The following is a 25,757-nucleotide window of genomic DNA, read 5'->3' as shown; positions in this document are numbered from 1 at the left end:
AAAGACTTTGTATATAAGTATAGAGCATTTCTACAAACAATTTTACGTCAAAAATTTCATGGTGAAAATGAAAGAATGTATCAGAAAATGAGATTTTCTTAGGATGTATTCCAGCAAGGAATGAGGAATTACTAAATATTAACATTTTTCTGAGGTGCAAACTTAAATGATGCTATTGACATTGGTCTTTTAAAAGAGTTCAAGACTACTTTCAAGATCCCATTAATAGTTTGTCTGTGAAAGCAGCTTGCAGTAGTTGTCAGAAAACTAATTAACCCGTTCCTCCCGCAGTTCTCTGAGAATCTCCAAGGCCCCAAACAAGATTCTTTTTGCAGTTTGACAGAGAACAGATAGGTTGATAATCCACTTGTGCAAAAGCAGTCAAGTGGTACATGTATTTCCTTTCCACAGTAAACTACACGTGCCATCAAAGAAAATATTGAACGGGCACGAGGTATGAATAGAGCATGCCCTGATGGACTCGCAAACTCTCTTGTTATACACAAAAGAGACACCTGAATGGGGACAGTGAAAGTCAGAATCTGCTGCATTCAGCCTTGATCGCTATATAGATATCTTTGTACAAGTTTTGAATAGCAAAACAGGTGCACGTTACATTTAAAAAGAATTAATAATACTGCTATACACAAAGTTGGTCAGAGAAAGCATATATTGATAGAAGAAACTCTAGAATCTTTTTATCAAAGTCATTTTCTGAGCAGCATAACACAAATAAACATGAATTTAAGCCACGAATGCAGGCACTCTACATTTTGGGAACCTGGTATACCAGGTTCCCGTAAAGAACAGGTTTAGGGAGCATTATTCCTGCTTTATACAAACATCGGATGACAGAGTCATTTTCTCGTTTAATTAGATAAAATCTTTGATCAATTGTCACAGTTTGATTATTGCAGGAGTGCTGATAAGCACTATGTATACCGGACACTAATTGTAAGATGAAAGTATCCCTTGAAATGATTGTCAGATTAAGAGTTTTCAGTGCATACGTAGGAGAAACATGACAATAGATTTGGCGAGAGGGACTGTGAACAATGTATTGGTTGGTGTGTGTGTGTGTTTGTGTGTGTGTGTGTGTTTTTTTTAAGGATATGGGTCTTTTTTTTTAACAAGTGACAAACTCACTTCTTGTCAGAGAAGGAGAGATACTTGTAAATCACCTTTTGTGACCGTGTATCACAAAACAAACAAAAAGTCGCATACGCTGATTTTGCATGAGGACTGAAAATAGGTGAAGTGGGTCAACCTAGCAAATTTTGACTTTTTCATATTTTATGAAAGAGCAAGTATTCATTAACATTATACTAAAATTTGGGATCATGAAACGGGCAGGGAAGTGTGTTTTTTAGCAGTTTATCTCGAACAGTTTTGGTAAAATAGTGCGATTAGGTGTGTCTTTAGAGTTCCCTTTTCATTTTTGAAAAAAACCTTGTACACACTCTTCACTTTCAACTCTAATAACTTTTAAAAAGGATAATGCTACTGCTTTGAAAGTTGGCATTGATTATTTACAGAATGTGTTAATGAGGCATGCTTATTTTCAGTATAATCTGATAATCCCTTCATTGTTGTTACTCCTGTGGTTTACTTCCTGATTTTTGTCCCATTCATCGCACAGCCAGCACGGCTTGGTTAAGATTAAACACTTGAATAGACACTGTACTTCAGAGACTCTTTTCTCAGTTCACACTTGTCCTGAGTTTGTGCTTTCTTTCCAATATTTGAATAGGTTAGGAGAGTCCATTTGATTTGAGTTATACATCATTTTAAAGCTTAAAGTTTGCTCTTTCAGAATATGGTCTTAACTAAAAATTCATGTCTGGCGACTTTTTGCTTGTTTTGTGGTGCAGGGTCACATTTGATGGTGCTGTATTCTGTTTGTACATCCTTTTGGGGAGGGTTTGGAATGGTTGATCAAGTGCTACTTTTATGGGATGGATCTTGAAAACTGTCTCAAGATATAAATCTTTGTTAGGTATAGATCCCCAAACTGACCTATGAGGTGAATATCATATCATTTAAAGTTTGTAGGCTTAATCTGACGTTTTGACAAGATGAATATATGTACATTGCAAGCATGTCCCAGTCATGGACAAACTGTGCATTAAAAAGAAAAAAAAAATGTGCCAAAGAGTCCCATCATGTAGACAAGTCAGCATGAACATGAGAAATACCCTAGTCATCAGAGAGAGTGCTGCGATGCCTTGATATACTAGGTAATGATTAAGGCAGCTGTACAAATTTGCTTGAAATCAGACAAGAAGTGGGAAGATGATGAAATGAGACAGGTCATGAAAAAGCAACAACCATGTGAATGTTGCCTAATGTCTCACCTGGCATTCCAGGGGACCATCTGACAGCTGTCTTGATCATGTGACTCTTACCAGTTGTCTCCTAAATATATTCTTATTCGTACTGCCGAACTTGAAGAGACCACAAATATCATCTTTTGTCAGTAAAGAAATTTGATTTTCTAATCTCTGAGAGTATAAAAAAGTGTGATATCTAAGGTATGTCCATAAGTCTTGAAAAAAAAGAAAAAAAAAAAGAATGGTTTCTTCAGTGGAATTTAGTGATATAAACAGAACATGAATTCTGTACTGTGTATGTACAGTATCACATGACCTAGACAAGTTCTCTATGAACGTTGTAACGAGGTGATTAGTCGACTAGATTACATTGCGATGATCATACCTGTCCTAATGCCTGTCTTGATTTCTTTCCAATCAAATATGATGCTTTGCCTTGGGTTCATCGCTTAACGCTATATATAATGTAGGTTTCTCAGTAGGATAAATTCTGCTGCGGTTTGAATGTTATGTAACCTTGGAAAAGAGCACCGTCGGGGCTTTTGGACCGCTTGCGAGAGAAACGTCTTTTGTTGCCTGTCGGTGATTCACCGTCTCGTTGGAGGTATCGTGACTAATTTGATTGTATCTGACATGACTTGTTTTCCCCTTATGGTTGCTATGTGTGAGAGAGACGTGAGTGGGCTGTTATCATCTCGCCCCACCCTACACTTCTCTCTTGAATCTCTCGCTTCTCTGCCTTACCCTTTTCTGACATCAAATCAACTGCTATAATGTTACTGGGACCCCCCTTTTGAGGACTTCTTAAAGGTTGTGTCACCCGTGAACAACAAAACATCACAAAATTTTGCATGATTTAAGAATAGTGTCTCCCAACATTGTGTGTGAAATCTAACACTGCAGTAAAATAATTCAGAGTGTTAAAAACAAAATATTCAAAACTAACCCCATGTCACTCGAAAATACATTCCCCTTTTGTGTAAATACAGTGAATAATGATTATAATCTTATTGGTGTCCAAAAAAATTCACAGGAAATCTATAGTCCCTTCATATCATAAAGAAATTTCCAGTTTTCTTTGAGGAAAGGTCTGCATTACCTACCTCTACAATATACCAGCTTATGGATGGAATTTAGTTGTCAGGGTTGCAAAATGGACACACAAACTTCAAATTCTTATCCATATTTTCATATTTTATTCAGGAATCACATTCTGAAGAGATATTACTTGTTTTCTTTTCATTTTTTTTTCTCTGTTGCTTGTCAGAATGCAAGTGAGAGGAATATCAGTACTTCGAATTTGTATGAAGTGCATTATCTGTGAATGCTGTGGGTACCTTCTAGTTGCCCAGAGGCAAAGAAATCAGAAGCACATAAATAGATACATTATTTCGATATTGATTTGAGTGCACAATTTTCTTATGATACACCTCTTTGAACAAGGCAAATAAAGAACTTTGCTTGGCTGATAAAAACAAAAACCCACATTAACAAGCAGCAAACAAAATTGAAAAAAAAAAAAATAATGGAGAGTTAAGTTGATTTAACCACAGAAAAAAAAAGCTTGCTATAAGCTTTTAGTTGTTTTCATCAAGGCTGAAAGTGATAGGGTACAAAATTATAGGATTACAAATATAGGGAGAGAGAGTCATGACTCAAAGCCAAAATCATCATTACTTAGAACGACAAATACCTTACAAGAATTGCTTGAGTTCGTTTCGCATATAATTACAGATTGGCCTACTACCATGAAATATACATCATGTCGTATGTCAGTCTTAATGCAGTTTAAAGAACCTTCACTCAGTCCAAGAGAAAAGAATAGAAATGAAAAGAAGAAAATCAAGAAAAGAATGGATAAACATGTTTGTTTTTCTAGATGGAATTTCAGTCGGCACCACAAATGAATGCATATTATTCCGACCCATGTTGCCTTCTATACTATCAATAGAAAAAATGCACTTTTATAGAAAGGAGAAAAGCCTGGAAGGCTGATTGCCTGTCTCTCAGCAGTGACAAATAGGACAATCAATATCACTTTTGATGGAATTCATCTCATAAAGATGATCTCTAGTATTTATTTTGTTGAAGGCCATTGCAGGTTAGAATGGGTACTCCTAGCTGAGGCATTCTGACCTTTAAAGTGCCAGCTGAACAGCTTTTGAAAATGCAATTTCTGTGCATACTTCAGTTATATCCCCTGCATCTTATTTTGTGTGATTGGAGCTTTTGACACTGTTTTCTGTAGCAGCATGCAGCAGTTTTAGTTGTCAGATATGAACCAGTAGGCAGTTAGTTTTTTTAATACTGAATAGATTCTATTTGGCTTACACTCCCCTGGGTCGTCACTATTCATGTTTATTTGTAAACTATGTAAGACTCACATTCTGCTATCAGGAATTTTGTTTGTTTGTTAATATTTGGATATTGCAAGCATACTGTACATGAATTGATGAATTAAATTGTATACGTGCCTGCAAAATCTTTTCATGTTTTGTTTTGGAGTTGAAACTAGTCTAATGACTCCAGACCAATACATAAACAAAGAATTTGGCCTTTGTTTTGAAACAGATTGGAGCTTATTTGGTCAGTTAGAATGATTTCTGTCGACAAAAAAAAAAATACAGACAGTTCAAATATATCCCATTACTGCTCCATGTTTCTGGGAGTTTTTATACAATCGTCTTTGAAGCATAAAGGACAGTGTGTGTAAATGTTGGTGTCTTCTCTACGAGGAGATAAAAAGAAAACAACAGCAAAAACAGCTCTAGATGTATAATCCAACCTTTCTGTTGTGTGCAGTATAAATTTGTTTCAGAGCAGTTGTGGATATTGTGTTATCCATTTACAACATACTTTTTTTTTCCCCCAGAGACACAAATTTGTTTTTGAACATAATCTATTAGAAGAACTTATTTCTTAGATGCTTCATTGTGATAGTGTTGTTTACTTACACAAACTATGTGCCTCCTGCTCATAACCGACAAAAAGTTGCAGACTAGGATTCTTTTTAATGGACCAAAATGTATATTTTTCCTGACTTTGCTTGGGAGAGTAATCTTTCCTCTACTCACTGTCAAAATTTTGCAGCTGAAAACCAAACCAAAATAGCAATATTAGCAGTCTTTCTGGACCATGTTTTTTTCCAGACAGGCCCTGTTTTCACTGGGAAATAGAATATATTTTTATAGACAATTATGTTAGGCATGCTTGAGTGACCCTAATCTTTGAATCCTCTTTTCTCCCGTTTCTATGAAACTCCACATCCTAATTCTCTCTTATTTCAGTCACTTTTCGAATGGGATAGGATGCGCCAATTTTTAACAAGTTGGATATCATTTCAAAGCTTAGAGCTTACTCTTTGGAAAAAAAAAAAGTGGAAATTCATTGTGGTCTACTTTTTGTGAGTTTTGAGCTGGACAGTCACATGAGTTTGTAAAGATGTTTTGATGTGAGATTTTCCAACTCTGTGTGACTGGCACATTTATCTGTAATCCATTTTGTTATACATAGATCTATCTTATGGGATTCAGTACTGCTTGAAAATAAGAAATAAAAAGAGGACACCCACGAATGAGATGGCACTATGATGTGAGTTTTGCCATCTTAGTCTCTGCATTTTCAAATTGTGTTATGTTCCTCTTGATGGACTAGGCAGATAGCCATTGGGAGTTAGGCTTGCTCTCGTGACACACCTAGATTGGCATCGTTTGAAAAGAAATCAGAAATGATCATATCACGCATGCTGGTTTTGTAGTTATGTTCCCCTGTGTGTGTGTGTGTGTGCTGTTGTGTGTGTGTGTGTGCTGTTGTGTGTGTGTGTGTGTGTGTGTGTGCTGTTTGTTGTGTGTGGGTGTGTGTATGTGTGTGTGGTACCCTGGATACGAGAGGAGGGTCGTCACTGGTCACTTCCTGCGGACATCAAGTCTGTGAATCTTCTGTTTGCATTTGCATTGAGGACACATCCCGCAAATGAGGGGGGGGGGGGGAGTAGGGGGAATCTGAATAGAATTAAAGAAATGATAATCTATGATTGTCATCACTGGAAAGTTACATTTCATAATCATCTTCCTGTTTCCTTTGAATGTTGTCCTTAATATCCAATCTTTTAGAAGAAAAGAGCTCCATGCATCTCAAAGGGGGAGGGGCGATAATGCATAAATTTGTTTAAGGACTCTCAAATCATAAAGCATTTGGGGATCTTTTGACCTAAATTGGAGAGACCTTGCGCCTTTTTTTCCGCTGATTCATCAGTCGACTGGATAAGAGTGGCATTGTATTCTGTTTAACAGCTGAAGAGATTTCACTCATGCCAGCGTACATGGGGTTCCTGTCTTTCAACCTCCCAAAATTGTCCCCCTCCCTCTACCCACAGCATGTCCTACCCTCATGCACCCACAAATTACAGCGTTTTTTTTTTCTCCAATGTTCTGTCTTTTTTTTGAAGCCCCACCCCCAATTTTCCGCTCATCTTGTCTTCCCCTCTCTTGAGGCGCGTGCCAAGTGAAAGAGGCACTTCACCTCGAAATTTGAGTTCTCTCTGACACACGGCTCAAAGTAGCATTTTTCGTTTGATGTTGCCCAATTGATGGCTGCCTTGTTCCAAGAATGAGGCAATGACAATCACGGAGAATGGATGAATGTGGTTGATTCAAAGATAAATATGAATGATTCCTATCAATGAAGGAGATGCCAAAGGTTGATTAACAGTCGAATTTAGTAAAAAGTTAAAAAAAGAGAGAGAGAGAAAATGCCTTGTTTCCATGACACAAGAATAAAAGAAGAGAGAGATGATGATTATGATCTGTCACCATGGTACTATGATATAATATTTTACAACACTAAAGCCAAGAAAATTTAAATTTTGTGCCATTTCCTTCCCATTCTATTTCCTTACCTCCGTCTTTTTGCAACTTTGCAACAACAACAACAAAATGTAACTGCTCTTTGAATTACAAAGCTACCCTGCAGGGAGATGTTACTGGGACAGATTTACAGCTGGATATGATGTGACTATCCTTTTAAAAAGGGCATCAGCCTCCTGTCAAAATCAAATAATGGACACCCCCCCCCCCCACACACACACACACACACACACACTCACACACTTGTCTAAATGCTTTACATGCTTTTAGAATCGGGCTTGTATGCCTGATGATGTGTACCATCTGTATGGAGCATGAAGATTTTGTGTAATTACCCATGGGTTTTAGGAGATTCCTGCACGGAAAATGCGAGGAGAGATGCTTAAACATTCAGCCATGCTGCTGAAATCAAAATTCCTTGGCATGATACGATCAAACGTAATAACACCATCAACTCCATAGACAGTGACCCGCTGTGCAGTTTGTGTCATCTTTGATAAACAATGTATAATTATGCACTGTGAATACTGCAGTATGCTCATTAGAATTTAGACTAATTATCATAAATTCTACACGAGTTAGGGGGGACAAAACAATACCAAAAGCAAAAATTGGTACATTGTAGATGTAGATGGCTCAATGGCGGTTCACCAGTCTCAGAGTCTTGGAGCGAATACTAGTCGCTTGGGACTCGATGCTCGGAGCTTAAGGACGGGAGGAATCAAGATTACCTGAAAGCGTGCGAGAAGGGGCTCAAAAGTGGATGAAAGATCATGAGCCTTCACGAATGTTGTGTGTGTTGTTGTTTGGGTTTTTTTCTGTGATGTCATAGCATTAGGTGGAAAAATGTAAGAAATCAATTAAACAGGAGGCCAAGTGACAAAAAGACAGGCAGTTGTCGTCGGTGGGGAAGTTGGAGGCACAACTCGGGGAAGAAAAACTTGACCTTTTTCTGGTGTATGATGGCAGCTTCGGTATGCTTTCTGAGCATATATGGGTGAAGGACAGGTCTATAAGTGGTCCCTCTGATCACCCTTGTACGTGTTTGTCTGTTTGAAGATGCTGAGATTCAAGCGTCTCCATGAGAATTCTGTGACGACGCTCCAGGTCTTATGTGGGATTTTGCAATTCGCTTGAGATGAAGTGATGCCGGATAGACAAGTTGTGTGCGCATGCATATGCACACACATACACACACAAAAAAAAAACAACCCACAAATCAAACAAACATACACACACATAAACATGCACAAGCAAGATATGCATACCCCTCCCTGTTATTTATTGTACAATTTGAAAAGGAATAGATTCTAAATTTGTAAGATTATACTATACCTCATCATGAGACAAGGCTTTGAAATGAAACATGCAATATGACAACTGATTCTTGAAAAGCGCATTTCATAACTGAGTTGATATCAGTAGAATTGAGCAATCAACAAAGCAAGTGTCTCTGCAACATTGTGCAATGTTACCGTGAAAAGTGCTATGACCTGTACAGTACCCTGCTGAACTTTATGCGAAGAGCCAAAGCTTTGCGTATATTGTGTAGTACAGATCATAAACTTCCAGTAAACAAATATGATCTAGACATAACAGATAACAGGGTACTGCCCAAAATGATGCACTTCTGTTCCCTTCCCCTCCCCACCACCACAGATAAATCGCATCTGTACCAAACAAATAGTGTGGCTTTGTGAATCCATCTATGTCTATGTTTACACACAAACACACTGCTATAGCTTCTGACCACCCGAGCATTGAGAATTAGGGGTTTCTGGGACGAACACTGTACTAGGGCTTTCTATAGCTCAGTCGGTAGAGCACCGGTCTAGCAATCCGGAGGTCTCGGGTTCGAATCCCGATGGAATCCCATTTTCTTTGCTCACTTTTCCACTAATAATTTATATTCTTTCTGGTCAGTTTATTCTGTCTTTATTTGTTGCAAACTCAAAAAGCTGCATCACTTCGGTGATCCCTCGCATTTATCCCCAAGTTGAATTATCCTTCGGGTTTATGCCAGGTTCAAGTGTGTGCGTGTGTGTTACACACAAACACACTGCTATAGCTTCTGACCACCCGAGCATTGAGAATTAGGGGTTTCTGGGACGAACACTGTACTAGGGCTTTCTATAGCTCAGTCGGTAGAGCACTGGTCTAGCAATCCGGAGGTCTCGGGTTCGAATCCCGATGGAATCCCATTTTCTTTGCTCACTTTTCCACTAATAATTTATATTCTTTCTGGTCAGTTTATTCTGTCTTTATTTGTTGCAAACTCAAAAAGCTGCATCACTTCGGTGATCCCTCACATTTATCCCCAAGTTGAATTATCCTTCGGGTTTATGCCAGGTTCAAGTGTGTGCGTGTGTGTTACACACAAACACACTGCTATAGCTTCTGACCACCCGAGCATTGAGAATTAGGGGTTTCTGGGACGAACACTGTACTAGGGCTTTCTATAGCTCAGTCGGTAGAGCACTGGTCTAGCAATCCGGAGGTCTCGGGTTCGAATCCCGATGGAATCCCATTTTCTTTGCTCACTTTTCCACTAATAATTTATATTCTTTCTGGTCAGTTTATTCTGTCTTTATTTGTTGCAAACTCAAAAAGCTGCATCACTTCGGTGATCCCTCGCATTTATCCCCAAGTTGAATTATCCTTCGGTTTATGCCAGGTTCAAGTGTGTGCGTGTGTGTTACACACAAACACACTGCTATAGCTTCTGACCACCCGAGCATTGAGAATTAGGGGTTTCTGGGACGAACACTGTACTAGGGCTTTCTATAGCTCAGTCGGTAGAGCACCGGTCTAGCAATCCGGAGGTCTCGGGTTCGAATCCCGATGGAATCCCATTTTCTTTGCTCACTTTTCCACTAATAATTTATATTCTTTCTGGTCAGTTTATTCTGTCTTTATTTGTTGCAAACTCAAAAAGCTGCATCACTTCGGTGATCCCTCGCATTTATCCCCAAGTTGAATTATCCTTCGGGTTTATGCCAGGTTCAAGTGTGTGCGTGTGTGTTACACACAAACACACTGCTATAGCTTCTGACCACCCGAGCATTGAGAATTAGGGGTTTCTGGGACGAACACTGTACTAGGGCTTTCTATAGCTCAGTCGGTAGAGCACGAATCCCGATGGAATCCCATTTTCTTTGCTCACTTTTCCACTAATAATTTTGAATGAAAGCAACAATAAACAAACTTAAAAATTTCTAGTCCAAACCACATACCATGTATATAACAAAGTGATTAAGCCCTGCTGTTTTGATGTGACATATAAAAGTTTATGAACTATTTCGATATTGACATGACATAACTCTGGATTTCAGTTTTTGCTTCCATTACTGTTTGTTTGTTGTCATGGGGACAAGTTGTAAAGAAGTGATTACATGTCGGCCTCAGACCGTATGGCAGGTGCTTTGGTAGAAAGTGGAGATTTGTGCATTGAAATGTCAATGCCATTCTTGTTCCATCTAGCTTCAGGCTGCTGAAGAAAATTTAATCCACATTTTAGCCTCGTAGTAATAGAAACTTCTCCACCACCCTGTGGTATGCTGTTAGCAGGGCTTGACATTAGTGGTTCCCTGATGGCCTAGGGCCACTAAAAATTGATTTCACCAAATTTCAAAGAAGGTTATTGTTTAGTGGCCCGATTGGCGGGTAAAATCCAAAATTAAATTTTGCATTTTCTTTTATTTATGCCATTGCATTTCTTTTTCGTGCCACCAAAACTTCACATTCAAGGATTTTGATGCTCAGAATGGGCTACCAGAGGAAAAATATTAATGTCGAGCCCTGCTGTTAGTTTTCGATCATTTGGTAAGCTTTGCTAAAAGAATCAAGGTTGTTGTAAATTAAAAGTCACAACAAGAGTGGTAAATCTATTATAGCACCATTTGATTCTGGTCATAATGATACATCAGTCTGATTTATCCACTCATTAAAAAAAAAAAAAAAAAAAATCAAAATTATATGAGAACTATGCAAGGATGGTTTCATATATATCGTTTAGTATTATACACGTAAAAAGCATGTTTATCCTCAGACAGAATTTGATGGAATGTCAAAGGACTATTGAGGGGACTACATGGGTAACCGTCTGAATTTTAGAGTTTCTTGTAAACTTAGCAAACATCCATTTTCAGATTTTGCCTTTCCCAAATTACTGAACTCTCAACTTTTCAGAGACAGGACATTTCATTCGACTTGGTTTTCCCAAATCATGGCACAGAAGTGGGGTGAAAGCTTACCACCAAAAATGAAGATATGAGAAAAAAAAAGTTCTTTAAGTTCAGGTGGAGTTAAGTATGATTGAAATATGACACATGGATTTTAAACACAGTAGATCTATGGCAATTACCTGAGGAGCACGGTGAAAAAATATAATAATATCAATAAACAAGCTGCTCTGTATCCTTTCAGTACTTTGCATTTGGATTGGAATTAGTTACTATTAATTAGTAACTGTTAAGTTATGAACAAACACAACATTTTGTATTGATTACATGAAATCACCTTATATTGCAGTGTACTTGAGTTTTATGCCAATGGCTTTAGCATACTGTAAGGTCATGTATTTGATGAGATGAGTACCCCTGTTGTAACTTTGTCATATGTGTACAGCGTCAGTGCCCTTTTGTCTCTCAGTAGAGCATGCGGTGCACCAAACTTGATAACTTTTATATCAAAAATCCTTTGCGAATGAGATTGTGAAGTCTCCGCAGACTTTTTTTGCAGTATCCACCAGACTAGAGAGAAGCTGTTGCGGCTCAATGGATAAAACCTGGGACTATTAATCATGAGGTCCCTGGTAGTTGCTCCTGTGCCTCTTTGCTGCCTTAGCAGTCATGTAAAACATACAATTCAAATCACTCTTTCAATCAGGAGGCTTATACAATAGTTTCCAAATGCCTAGCAGGAAAACAGATATTCATGTTGCAATTGAAATATGCAAATTTGAAAGTCCTTCAATTAACAGCCTTTTATAGCTAAAAAGACATATCATTCTCACTTGAATATTTCTTTCAAATCTTTTATGGTTTTTGTTTTCGGAATGCACATAATCTTTGAGAGTATACATTGTATGACCATATAGTTTAAATCTCCAAAGTATAAGTCTTCAGAACAGCACCATCAGTGTTAAAGCAGATGGCACTCGGCGTGACTTTAAAAGCTGCTACCTTACAAATGGGTGCAATAACCTTTAAACCTGTTACGCATGGAGAGGACGGTTGCAAGTTGGCACGATCTCCAAACGTGCGATGCCACGCTCCTTGTGCAACGGCTTCAGACAACAATCGATAACCTAAACCAAGTGAGAGATATCATATGGGGGAGAAATAGAAACAGGAAGAGAGAGAGATGCACACCCTCACAGACTCATGCCAGAAGTTGATGGGACACATAAGAGTGCGTGATAGATTTTTGTAAACGGTGAATATGATTACAAAGAAAGGTATGAAATCAGTTAGAATACTGATATCACACATGATCAAAATGACTGTATGCAAGAGATATGCCACCTTGTAGAGATGCAAAGACTATCTTTGTGATGCGTTCTGTCATCATCATAATCATTTATGAAGGATAAATGACATCAAAGATGAAAGACGGACAATTATTACAGCCTCTGCCATTCTCGTACAATGCCCAAGTTGAGAGCTCTCCACGGGTTTGGGGCCGCAGATCATTAGCTGAGGTCAAGTTACAATCAATGAGCAGATTAGCTTTCAAAACATGCTATAGAAGGAGAGGCCAATTTCGCTGCTTTCACTCCAGGGGTAAACTTGTCCAGCACCTACCTCCCACAGATCTCATGAGACTGTAGAGAGGAAGCGGGTATTTCCCTTTTTCTTGGTATGTAACCATCTTGTAAAGCATGACATTGTCTGTACTCGAAGCCATAAAATCAGTTCAGCTTGTGAGAGTTTTCCTGTTGTTGTTGTTGTTGTTGTTGTTGTTGTTGTTGTTGTTGTTGTTGTTGTTGTTGTTGTTGTAGTTGTAGTTGTTGCTGTTGTTGTTTTTATAAGATCTCCACACATCTTTCCCTTTTTTCTCTCCTAACTTTGAAATTTTTTCTTTTCTTTTTTTTTCGGGGGGGGGGGGGGGGGTGGGGAGGGGGAGCAAGGAGAAGGAGTTAAGACTTAGGTGGGTGTTGATGTGGCAAACTCTTACTGTGCACAAATCACAAGTTTCTTCCCAAATCGAAAATGATTGTTCTTACAGCTGGCAGGAAAGCTCTCTTTTCTCTCTCTCTTCCCTTTCTCTTTTTTTTAAAATTTGTTTGTCCTTTTTTTATCATTTCAAATGTGCTCTTGAATGACACCTCAGTGTCATGGCATTTATCAGTGCCAGACCATTGTATGTAATGCAGACCATGGAAAGTGAGATGTTGTGTATAGGGACTCTGTCAGTCTGTTTCCACCTGTCACATCACACAGAAACTTAGACTACAAACAGACAAACAGATCCCAGATGAAAAGATTCAAGGATAATTTGTCCCACATGAGAATTGTCTCCTAAGAGAATGTATTGACAAGAACCTCTACTGTGAAAAGAACATGATTGTGTGAAATGATCAGTTGTAGCTGACGAGAAATGAAAGAATGCAATATAGTGACTTTTATTGTCTAAAGAAAAGACAAGTAAGTTATGTTGCCTTTGCTGGGCTGAAGGGACTATGATAAAGCTGTCTGACTGATTCAGTGATTGCTGACAAGCAAATGCTCATGGAAAAAAGGGAAAGTAACAAAACATCCTTGTCCTGTCATGTATTTCATCATGATTGTTTTCATTGACCCGTCCCCGTTGATCTGCTAGTTTCTTATTCATGAGAGGTCTCTATTTATGCTCAAGTCTCCATGGACTTTGTCATCTACAGCACTCACAGCACTGCAGTATTCATGAACATGACACCAACTTAAAGCTTTCATCTTATGAACGCTGTTTGCTTGAGCAAAGAGAAAAAAAAGATAATATATGAAAAAAACAATTACAGTATGAGATTGAATTTCACAAGTCTCTGTCCCCCCCCCCCAATCTATATATTCTATATCTCTGTATTTAATTTGTATCTACATGCTCTTTCTCTCTTTCCTTCCATTCGTTTTTTTTCTCTCTCTCTCTTCTTTTTCTTCTGATCCTGATTGATAAAGGAACATTATGAGCAATACCCATATGTGCATGGCCTCCAGACTTCTTACATAATGTAAGGAGTAGCAATGAAGAAAAAAAAGCAGTGAACGAAAACCACCTGAAACACATGTAGGTACACTGTGTCTTCAGGTGGTTCTCTTCTCATGATACACAGTATTCAGGGATATGATTTGTGCGTGACAACGGATGGACCTCCTAGAATACACTGTCGGGAAGGAGGAGTGGGGGGGGGATGTGGTTTGTGTCATGAGAATGAATGCTGCGTGAGGTAGTCTGTGAAAGGATGTCTATGATTAAACTCTAATCATGTCTGGCTTTTGACAGGACAGTTCGGTTCCCTTGGTTGTGCTCCAACTGAATAACAGCTTGGGGATGTACAGGGAGGTTTGCTGTGGATTATGTAACAAAATTGAAACATTGTTCACCTATGTTTTATTACTCCCTCTCCACTCCCCTTCAGAACAAAAGAAAAAAAAACTTTTAGGAATGTATAAACTGGTCACTGACAGATGTGATGTGTGTATAATGTAAAAGTGGATATTTTCGCACAAGTAATTTTTGCGTTCAGCCAGGTAAGATGAATTTTGCATGTCTTTGATACAAAGAGTCTTTAATACAATTTAATCAAAGACATTAACTACTGGAACATATGACATGCAAATAAGTATTTTTGTGCTTTTATTTTTACGCTGGTTTCTGGTTTCGCGAAATGCACAAAATTTCCACACCGTGAAAATTTCAAGCTTTACAGTAATTGTCACTTATGAACATTCCTACTTCTGCTATTTATTTCAATGTAAAAATATGATAAAAGTATCTCTTACCATATCTAGGTATTATCCTATAATCTTTAGTATTTTCATGATTATCCCTCCTGCACAAATATAGTGAAACACACTGTCATTCAAGCTGATGTCATTATTACCTCATCATATTTGCATGCGTGTGTGATTACTGTGGTTATGTGACTCACATCACTGACGTCGCAAGAGTCCGTGTGAAGATATGAAAATCTTTGTCTGACCCAATTTTTGAAAGTCACCTTTAAAGTGCAAATCTCCGCCATGGCTACGTCAACTTGGGTGGAGTGGAATTGCTCTTTAATTCATGAAACCTCACCCCTCTAGAGAGTTGTCTGCAGCTATCTCTGTAAATGCAGGGTCGTCCAGACCCTTGTCATTATGCAGTGTGACACTTAGCAGAGTGGAGTGGGGGACATCTAAAATCCTATAGTCTGCATCGTTGCATGGATGAGGTCTTACCAGAAACAAAAAGACCATGGGTGCATGGAGAAAGAGCAATCACAAATTATCATTATCAATATGATTATGATATGCATCATGTCGGTTGGTTTTTTTTATGTAACTAAGGCCAGATGCGCACATATGTGATCAAATTAGTGACCACGACCAGACAATTGTGGACTATACACTTCTCTTTCATTTTGCTAGGGATCAAAGAGAGAGAATGACCTAAGAAGAGAGGAAAGGAACTGTATTTAATTGAAGGCACCTGTCTCTTATGACCAGTGCTGTGAAAAATATTGACTGCTAGCATTACACACATACACAAATATTGAATGGGCAATATTGCTCTGTGGTGTAGCATCCAGCTGATATGGAAACTGAAATCAGTGCATTCAGCACAATATGACAATTTCATTCATTCCTTGTCAAACGCATGATGTTTCCAAGTAAGTTTTGATGATTTCATTCTTTTCTAATCATATGCGTGATGTTTCCAACCAGGTTTAACTGCTCTGATTTTCTTAAAAGCAGTGTCATTCCACTTTTTGAGTCTTACTTTTTCTCTATTTTTTTCTTACTATAATATAAGACCCCTACTGAAAACTGAATTTGAAACTTAAAACACCACTATGTTACTATTAGTGAGTTCCAGGACTTAATTATATACAGAAGAGATAGTTACAGCAGTAACACATTTCTTTTTGTTCTCTCTATCTCTCTCTTTTCTACCTACCCTATTTGTCTGCCTATTTATATCTTTGTACATTCCCACCCCCTTTTCCCCATCTGTTTGTTTGCCTGTTTCTCTCTGTGTGTCACTCTCTATCTGTCCCCTTCTGTCTTTCTTTCTTTTTCTCTTCCTCTGTCCCCCTCTCTATCTATATGTCTCCCCCTTTTTTCTGTCCATCTATTTTTTTTCTCTATCTCTCTTTCTATCCCTTCTTTCTCTATCTTTCTTTCTGCCTCTGTTTCTATCTATTTCTCTCTCTGTTTCTCTGTCTCTATATGTCTGTCTGTCTGTCTGTCTGTATGGACTGTATCTCTCCCTGTCTGTCTCTTTCTCTCTCTATCTATCCATCCCCTGGCCGGGTCGCGTCGGGTCATCCTGCAGGCAAGCCGTCCATACCATTCTGTGGCCTGTCCGGTCAGCAAGGGTTTCAAGCTCAACAGCCATCACACCCACTTCCTCCTGGTGGACAATGGCACGGTTGAACAGTACGGGTGTGAGGCGCTCTTGAGGCGCAAGTTTGAGAAGTATCTCTCCCAGCAACACGTCAGTCCAAGTAAGTCCCACTTTTTCTACTTTCTGTTTACACAAAAATCTTCTAAAAAGTTCTTTTTTTAATGTTTAGGAAATTTTGTAAGGTACATAGAGTCTTCTTGATTATTATGCACTATAAAGAATACAAGTCATTATCATCATTATCATTATCAATGTTTTCATTCATCCTCAAGGCCTGGTTGTAAAAGGTCTTTTGTTTTTGATTTTGTGAACAATTTTAGTGTAACTAATACAAGTTTAGATATATGAATGAATGAATGAATGAATGAATGAATGAATGAATGAATGAATGAAATCAAAAGGTGAGTGACAGCATGACTGCATGAATTAATTATTTATTGCTTAAATATGACTGGCATATCCATCATAGTGTAACAAGTTGTTCTTTTTATACAGGCCATTTGGGGAAACTGGAGAATTAGTGGAAGCATCATTCCATAGGGATTAAGCAAATTGTAGAATATACCAATATAAAAAATTCATGTAAATTAAGCAATTTTTATACTGAATCGACGATTAACACGTCTTCTGTTTTTTGTTTATCTCCAGCCTAAGGAATAGAAAGAGTGAAATGAAGCATGTGCTCGAAAGGTTGAGCAAGTAAAACTCATTGTCAGTGATTTCACCAGAGCACAATTTCTGTTGTTGCTTCTTCTTCTTTCTTTCTTTCTTTTTTTTGCTTCACCTGAATGAATGGAGAATGAAAATTAAAATTGAAAGGAAGTCAACGATTTAATAGATAAGCTGAAGTGATGTTTATTCCATATGATCCATTTGAAACAAGATATTGTGTACGTGTCATCAGTCTAATCTTGCCAAGAGAAGCTGGTATTCACAAAGTAGCGAGCCCTGTGTGACACAATGCAGGATTTAATGCCAGGATCTGTAACACTCAAGGGCATAGGGGATCTTTGTTGTACCTACTAAAAGTCAGACTTGCATCTCCTTCATGGGCAGAGGGGTTACAATCGCTTTTGAGCGATGCCTTCTCGGGATATAGCGCCGTGGTCGCAAGATCTCGGAGAATCGGCTTGAGTTCTTGCCGATTGTAGGTCAAAGCAATTCAGCTGTTGAGAAACTGAATTAAAACTTGGAAGTCGTGAATGAGCCTTGTTGACAACAAACCTTATCTTGCATTGAAGCAGCTTTCAGCTGTGATGTTAGCCCAACATGTGTGCTGTCTTCAAGATAACACATGTGCATTCACATCTAGTTCAGGCAGTTTTACTCAAAAGAAAAGAAAGCACAGCTTTTGAAAAGGGGTAACTGTTTTCGGTCTTTACAGTTTTTGTATTGTACCCACATACTATTCAATTTTGATGATGAGAGTGGCGTTTGGAGCAAAATAATTCCCTTTCAATCCAGGAAATGTCAGGAGTTCAGATCTCCAGACCTGAACAATCTTTCTGAACATCGATTGAAACTGAACAATCTTTTTGAACATCGATTGAAGCGAATGTCACAATGAACGGTCCTCTCAATGTTCTTCTTGGGGGCACATGCTCAAGGCTGTCTGAAACTAAGGCAGGAAAATCCGAAGGAATGGTTTCCTTAATGTCAGCTCACCAGTATCAAAAAGAACTTGTTGCCCTAGTAACAGCACATTTTACTTATTTGTATAGGGCCCCATTTTTCTCTCTCTCTCTCTTCTTTCTTTCTTTAAATCAATAACAACAACACATTTTACTTCAAATCCTGGTCAACCTTCAATATATTTATATTCCATAATCACACAAAAGTCCTTGTGACTACTTCCTTGTTTTGCATTTAATTGTATCAGCATTTGGCGACTTTTGCTTGGTTCCCCCACTGTGCATTTAGACATGTGTGTCTGTGCATGTTTGTATGTTCGATGTGTCATGTGTATTATGTGTCTTTGTGTCTATTTATATTTTTGCTACTGACCAAAGTAAGACTACTGTCTGTAAAATTGGCTGTGTATTACTGCAGCACAAGAAAAGTAATGAGATTTAGAAACTGGAAGTATTTTTCCATTCATACTGTATGTAGTTAATGGTCATATGTCGATAGATGACAGTATCTTTAGAAAGATAACATGTAAATACCTTGGGTCACACAGATAGGAAGCTAAAAACCTTCATGTGCTGAGGCACTTTTAGCTTTAAAGGGATAGTACAGTTTTGGTGGAGATGAGAATTGGGCTTTTAACTTTTTGCGAGATACCAAGAAAACACTTATGATATAGTACAGAACATACCATTTTAAGATGAATTCAAAGTTTATTTGATGAAAATCGGGTTTGGAATGACTGAAACATCCAAAAACAAAGTAAAACAAAGCGATCGTAATAAAGTGTGGGTCCCACACTTTATTAGAATCGCTCTTTTTTGGATATCTAAGCCATTTCAAAACCAATTTTCATCAAATAAATGTTGAATTCCTCATAGAATTACATGCTCTTTCATATTTCATGAGAGGTTTCTCATCATCTCACCAAAAAATGTTAGAAACCTGAAATTAGGTCTCAACCGAAACTATACAATCCCTTTAACACGTTGAGGACAAGTCCCGTGTATACTCGGGCAAGCTTTTATGGGAAATGCATGTTGTAACAAAATCAAACCGTCATCAACGGAAGCCATCCATTCAAACTTGACCTAACTGACCCACAAGCCCAGTCATGTGTAGGAATATGCCTCAGTCCAGCAGGAAGCCCATGGTGACACAATGGGGATTGGGGGGATTAGTTAATCCCTGTTCATTGACAATGAGTTAACGGCCATCTGAGCCAATCAACAAACTGAGCACAGTTAGGGTTAAACCACTCTTCTAATTTTGTTGTTGTTGTTGTTGTTGTTGTGCATCCACAGGAAGACAAGTGCCTGTAGTTACTGTTGTTGTAGAGGGAGGAGCCAACGTCATTCGAACAGTACTAGCCAATGTGAGTGGAGACCCGCCCATCCCCGTCGTTGTGTTCGACGGGACGGGCCGGGCTGCTGATATCATCGCTTTCATGCACAAGTTCAGCCGGAAGGATGGGTGAGAAAGCAGTACTAGTCCGTACCTCTCCGAGAGTGGGAACCTGGGCACCGTTACATGAAAGTCGTCAACCCTGACAAGATGTCGGTCTTGTGACAATTACCATAGTGACAGTCAGTTACCAGAGCTTCTCAGCCAATCAAAACCAAGGATTTTACTGAAATTGTCAGCAGTGCAAGACTGACAACTTTCATGAAATGGTGCCCTGGACACTCTACTCCCACTCCGTGATAAAATTGGCTTGAATGAGTGGAGTGAAGTCAACACAGACAGAACAGTGCAGTTTTCTTTTAGAATTACTCTTAAAGTAAGATATTGTGTTATATTATGCATATGTTGAATTAATAAGCTTGTTAGAAATGAAAACTACATTGTTTGTGGATAAACTGGGATAACAAAAGATATTGTTGGTATAGATATTCTCAGCATGGTATGTGTTAGGTGTTCAGAATACCCTGGGTAATTAGTTTTTGCTTCATGAATAAAACATGAATAGGCTGTGGGTATGTTAGCTTAATATGATAATCCTTCTTCAATTTTAGAAATTTGACTTTATTGTGTACATTTTCAGAAAGGACCAGCAACAATTAGCTTTGATAATGTTGTTGCACCGATCATCAAATTATACTCTATTGTTTTATGTCATGTTAAGTGTCTGTCATTACTATGTCTTTGAATGGAATGATAAATTCTACAATTCATTCCTTCAGCAAAAAATATTTTCTAAATGGATCTCTGAATATTTTCTTTTAGCACTAATTATACTCTATGTTTTATGTTATGTTATATATCTGCCAGTATAAATGCGTCATTGAATTGAATGATAGATTCTACAATTAACCCCTTCCATACTGAATTCTGGAATCCCCATAGACTTAATACACAGGCCGCCAGGTTCCCGTATTGAACGGGTTAATTCCTTCATCAAGAAAATATCTATCTATATTCATGTTTTGTTGTTCTCTCAGAACTCTGGTCCCATCCCTGAGAGAGCAGCTGCTGGAGACCATCAAGCACACTTTTGACTTCAACCAGCGTCAGAGTGAGAAGCTCTACCATGAGCTAGCCATGTGCATGAAGAACAAGGAGCTTGTAAGTTCCCAAGTTTTGCTACACCTCTCCCTCCCCACCCCCCCAAAGCCATCCACATTTTCAATCCACCCACTCATGAAGGCATAATTGATCATTTGCAGATGAAACAAAAACCAGCTTTAGTGCTTCAAAAGAGTTCTAAAATGTGAGTTAGGGATAGAAACAACCAATGTAAATATTTGAATCAGTATAATTAATGATAAGTATTGTTAAATATACAAAATGTGAACATTAGTTATAATAAAAATGTTTCTAGAATAAGCCATCTACAGTTATGGTTTATTGAGAAAAATAGTGATATCTCCTTTTATCTTAGGCTTTACTGCAAAATGTTTGCATGATAGAATGTTTTGTGCTACAACTGGGCTACACATATGCATCAAATGTGATATCTCGAACATTTTTTTAATCAGTTCTCCCAAAGGTGAACTGTACCTTTGAGGATAGCAGTGGTAGTATCATTTTCTGACTGCAAATCATCATAAGATTGATGACGATGGGCATGATGATGATAATGATAATGACAGTACCAAGAGCAATGATAGTAGTGATAACTGCAGCAATCGTAGTAACAGTGATGATAATGATGAAAAGCAGAAGAAAATGCAAACGGATACACAGAATGAGAACAAGAAGTAATACTAGAACATTATCAACACAAAAATATATAATAGCCAGAGCTTGAAAGAAAAAGAAAGTTTGTCTTAACGATCATGGCAACTGTCAGCGTTCACACTTATATATTTCATTTCTTATGTATTCCCCTATTTGTATATATCCTTGTTGGCATTTAATGCTTTCTTTGCCAGTGAGTCAAATGTCTACAAACTTCACACATATACCTGTAGACAGTAAATTACTGTAAAAGTGGATATTTTTGCGCGACTAATTTTTCGCGCTTGGCCGGGTAAGAAGAATTTTGCGTGTTTTTAATTCTGCGGAATCAAGACATCAACTACTGGAACATATGGCATGCAAAAATATTTGCGCGCTTTTATATTCCCGCTAGCTTCAGGTTGCGCGAAATGCGCGAAAATTTCCACTTTTACAGTAATATGGCACGCAGAGGGTTAGGAGGAAGCGTTCACATCGGATGTAATTTTCCACCTTCCCCACAGATCACAGTATTCTGCCTTGGTACAGAGGGAGTGGAGGACTTTGATCTCGCCATCCTCACAGCCCTACTCAAGGCCCAGGCCAAGTCCTACTCGGACCAGCTGAACCTGGCTCTCTCCTGGAACCGTGTCGATATTGCCAAGACGCAGATTTTTGTCCATGGTCGGGACTGGCCTGTGAGTACTCCCAATTCTTTTCTTTTTTTTTTCATCTGAAAAAAACAAACAAACAAACAAAAACCACGTTCAAGAACATAAACAAGAACATAAACAAAGGTAATAAAGGGAGATTAGTTCCGGAAATCATTTTTAATCTTAAAGGACAAGTCCACCTTCATATACATGTGGATTGAGTGAATGCAGCAATATTTGTAGAACACATCAGTGAAAGTTTGAGGAAAATCGGACAATCCGTTCAAAAATTATGAATTTTTAAAGTATCTGCACAGTCACTGCTGGATGAGAAGACTATTAGAGTGCATGATGTCACATGCGTACAACGTTATACAGAAAATATAAAGAGAATTTCACAAAATGTGACTTTTTGGAAAAAGTGCACATTTCCTCGACTCGTCACTGACGTATGTTTAAGGGTAATATTATTCCCCTTCCCTTCTGAAAGAGGGAAGTCAAGTGTTCTTTTATTATGCGAGAAAAGTGAAAATATCTTGAATTTTCTTTATACTTTCTTTATATAGTTGTACACATGTGGCATCACAAGCTGTAGTAGTCTTCTCATCCAGCAGTGACTAAGCAGAAACTTTAAAAATTCATAACTTTTAAACGGATTGTCCAATTTTTCTCAAACTCTTGCTGATGTGTTCTATTAACATAGCTGCATTCACTCGATCCACATGTCTATGAAGGTGAACTTGTCCTTTAAAATTTGAACTTGATGCACTGATGCAGTGAGTTTATTGTAAATGGTATCTTTTCTTTTGAAGTTTGAATAATCAATTGATATTCAGTAAATTATTTACTACTGATTAGATCAAGCTAAGCTAGAAGTTTATGACATCAATCTGAAAATGGGAAAGAAATATGTACAGTCAGTGAGTGAGTGCTTTGCCGAAGTGTCAGAAAGTGCTCAATTCACTGTCACAATGGGTGACAGTGAAATTACACGGATGGGCTGGTTTCTTTAAATTTTTGTGCCAGCGATTGTGCTTTTGTAATATTTCATTCAGCTGTTGTTCCCGCTGTCATCATCATCTGCATTGCATATGGGCATCTCATTCAGTTGTTCGGGGAAAAATGGCCTACTTGGCAGTAATCTCTCAGTGGTGATGTAATGTTAAACTGCTGTTGTGTTATTGACATGACAACATGGATTTACATGGATGGGGCTGGAAGCGCACACAAAAACAAAAAGGGAAAATGCTGCTGTGAGGTGTAATGAAGGGTCTCTTTCTACCAAGGCAGAGTGAAATTAATAGCCAGGGGCCATAGACTAATTGAATTATGACACCGCTGCGCACCCCTTTCAATCAGCTCTCCGCTGAAAACAACAAGCAACCTGTGAGCGATGAAAAAAGTCTGTATTGAGTCTCACGCCAGGAAAAGTCGCTAACTGGCGCGATGAAATGAATGGAATTGTCCTTTGTTGCAAAACAGCAAAACATTACCCCCTGTGGGTAACCGGGCTTTTAATTGACTTAGCTCGGTCCAGCTATTTTTGGTAGATAACAGAGAATGCGTGAGAACTGTGTACCAGTCACGCAGTGTTGATTTTCACCATTTAAAGAAATAATCAATCGCTGATTGTATCTGCCACTTTGCTGAATGAAGTTCTTAGGGTTTAATGTGTCAGATTCACTGTTGTGTAAGACAAAGAATTTTCTTAAAGACAAAAGCAAAATAAACAGCAAAAGTCTTTTTGAAACAAAGGTTCACCCATGCTGTGCTATTCCATGTATATAAATGTTTCTGAAAACAACAAAATGTAATGAGTGTAGTATTCTTGAACACAAAGATTTATGTAACTTTTGCAAAAGGCTTTATCTACTATGTGAGTGATGTCATATTACTACCATCCTGCATATATCACTGTGCAATTTCATTTTCTTAGTAACATAAAGCTATGTTTTGGTCAGACTTAATGGGCATGCTTTGACTTGCCCAAATTGGGACCCTTGTTCTCTCCATGTTTTCTCTGTAGTCCTAATCATGAAAAACTAAGATGTGTGACAAATCCCAGTGTTTAATCCAGAACTGACATGGTCAAGTTGGTTCGCATGTGATCCCAAAGGTTTCCCTCAGGCACAGGGGTCCCAGTGAAGGGTAATATTTTAAAGATTAATCATAAAGACTTAATCTGTAACTGACAGGGCCAAGTTTGTACCATAAGAAGTATCGCAGGTGGTCAGGAATACTGAATTATAAGTGGACGGTAAAAGGCAGACAACATTTGGTCCCAGAGAGAGCAAAAAAAAAAAAAAAAAATGTTGAGATGTGCTCCAATTAGGATTGTTCAATATAGCTGACCTTTCTTCATCACACAAAATTACCAGTAATTCTTAGCCCAACTTGGCATGAAGTAATGATCAAATGGGTACCATAGCTCAAGGGGGGGGGGGGGGGGGGGGGTGGGCTATATATTCAGTCCTATGAGGTACAGTATGAAGAAAATGCAGGACGTACTGTTGTCCTGATGCCAGATGTAGTTAATTATCAGTCAGAAAAGTTTGTGGTTTCATATTCAGCCACCATTCTGCGGAAGTGTCCTAAAGGTTTAAAAAAAGACAAACAGTCATACTCAGATGAGCATTTGTCTCACTGGGTCTCAAGCTAGGGTGATAATTTTGGCACAGTTTAATCTGTTGCTTCCAAGAAATGGCTATCCCATGTGCTTTCAGACAGTAGAAATCACCCAATCTTTGAGACAATGGACATTAAGCAAACAGTATGACAAAGAACAGTTGTGTTAGTGTTACACAAAAAAATGCAAATAGATTTTTTTGTTTAATTTGTGGGTCTCCCAAACATCTCTTCTGTCCAAATAAGCGAAATAAACACCCCTCCTCCCCCCTCCCCCTCCTCCCCCCCCCCCCCCCCACCCCACGACACTTCTTGTAAACCCAAATTTCCGTCTGCTTGTGCAATCACGTCCTGCTTGATGACTTGTCTTCCCCATCCTAGGAAGGTGTGCTGGACCAGGTGATGATGGAGGCCCTGGCCAACAACCAGGTAGAGTTTGTGGAGCTCATGAAGGACAATGGTGTCAACATGCACAAGTTTCTCACCATGGCTAGACTGGAGGAGCTCTACAACACGGTGAGGAAACACACTCGTTCAAAGAATTCATAGAAATATACATATTTGAATATTTCATTTACAATATTAACGTCGTTAGAGAATTTAGTAGAACCATTCTGTAATTTATAGGGGAAAAAAAGAAAGTTTATTTTCTCACGGCCTAGTCAAGAATCATTTAATTCACCTGGTCCCTCCAATTAATTTTCTCATGCAGGAATTCACTCAGCATTCATCTGAGTTGTTGCTAGATAGGGCCAGGCTGTTGCAAGCTTTTGTGAACAAAGCATGCTTAGGATTTGAATGCACAACAGAAATGGTCTATTTGGATGTGAATTTACATTTAGATGTGAATTTCAATAATTTCAGTTTTCAGATTAATTTCTCCACATTCTTTGATAGAGGTATTGTGATTT

The 25,757-nt window shown here is 38.4% G+C and overlaps 1 protein-coding gene across 1 annotated transcript in view; it reads left to right on the top strand.

Moving 5' to 3' along the window:
• The window catches only part of LOC139738504 (transient receptor potential cation channel subfamily M member 3-like), an 86,042-nt gene that overhangs the window by 46,631 nt on the left and 13,654 nt on the right, over positions 1–25,757 (top strand). The window contains exons 7-11 of the mRNA XM_071649129.1: positions 16,712–16,883; positions 19,714–19,882; positions 20,851–20,974; positions 22,093–22,266; positions 25,228–25,362. Coding sequence (XP_071505230.1) covers positions 16,712–16,883; positions 19,714–19,882; positions 20,851–20,974; positions 22,093–22,266; positions 25,228–25,362 — 774 coding nt within the window. The remainder of the gene's footprint in view (positions 1–16,711; positions 16,884–19,713; positions 19,883–20,850; positions 20,975–22,092; positions 22,267–25,227; positions 25,363–25,757) is intronic.

Source organism: Diadema antillarum, unplaced genomic scaffold (assembly GCF_040938485.1).
Source record: "Diadema antillarum isolate AM-2024a unplaced genomic scaffold, OU_Dant_1.0 seq00000746_RagTag, whole genome shotgun sequence".
Lineage (NCBI taxonomy): Eukaryota > Metazoa > Echinodermata > Echinoidea > Diadematoida > Diadematidae > Diadema > Diadema antillarum.
Note: the sequence above shows the minus strand (reverse complement) of the source record. Positions and strands in the feature narration are given on the sequence as shown.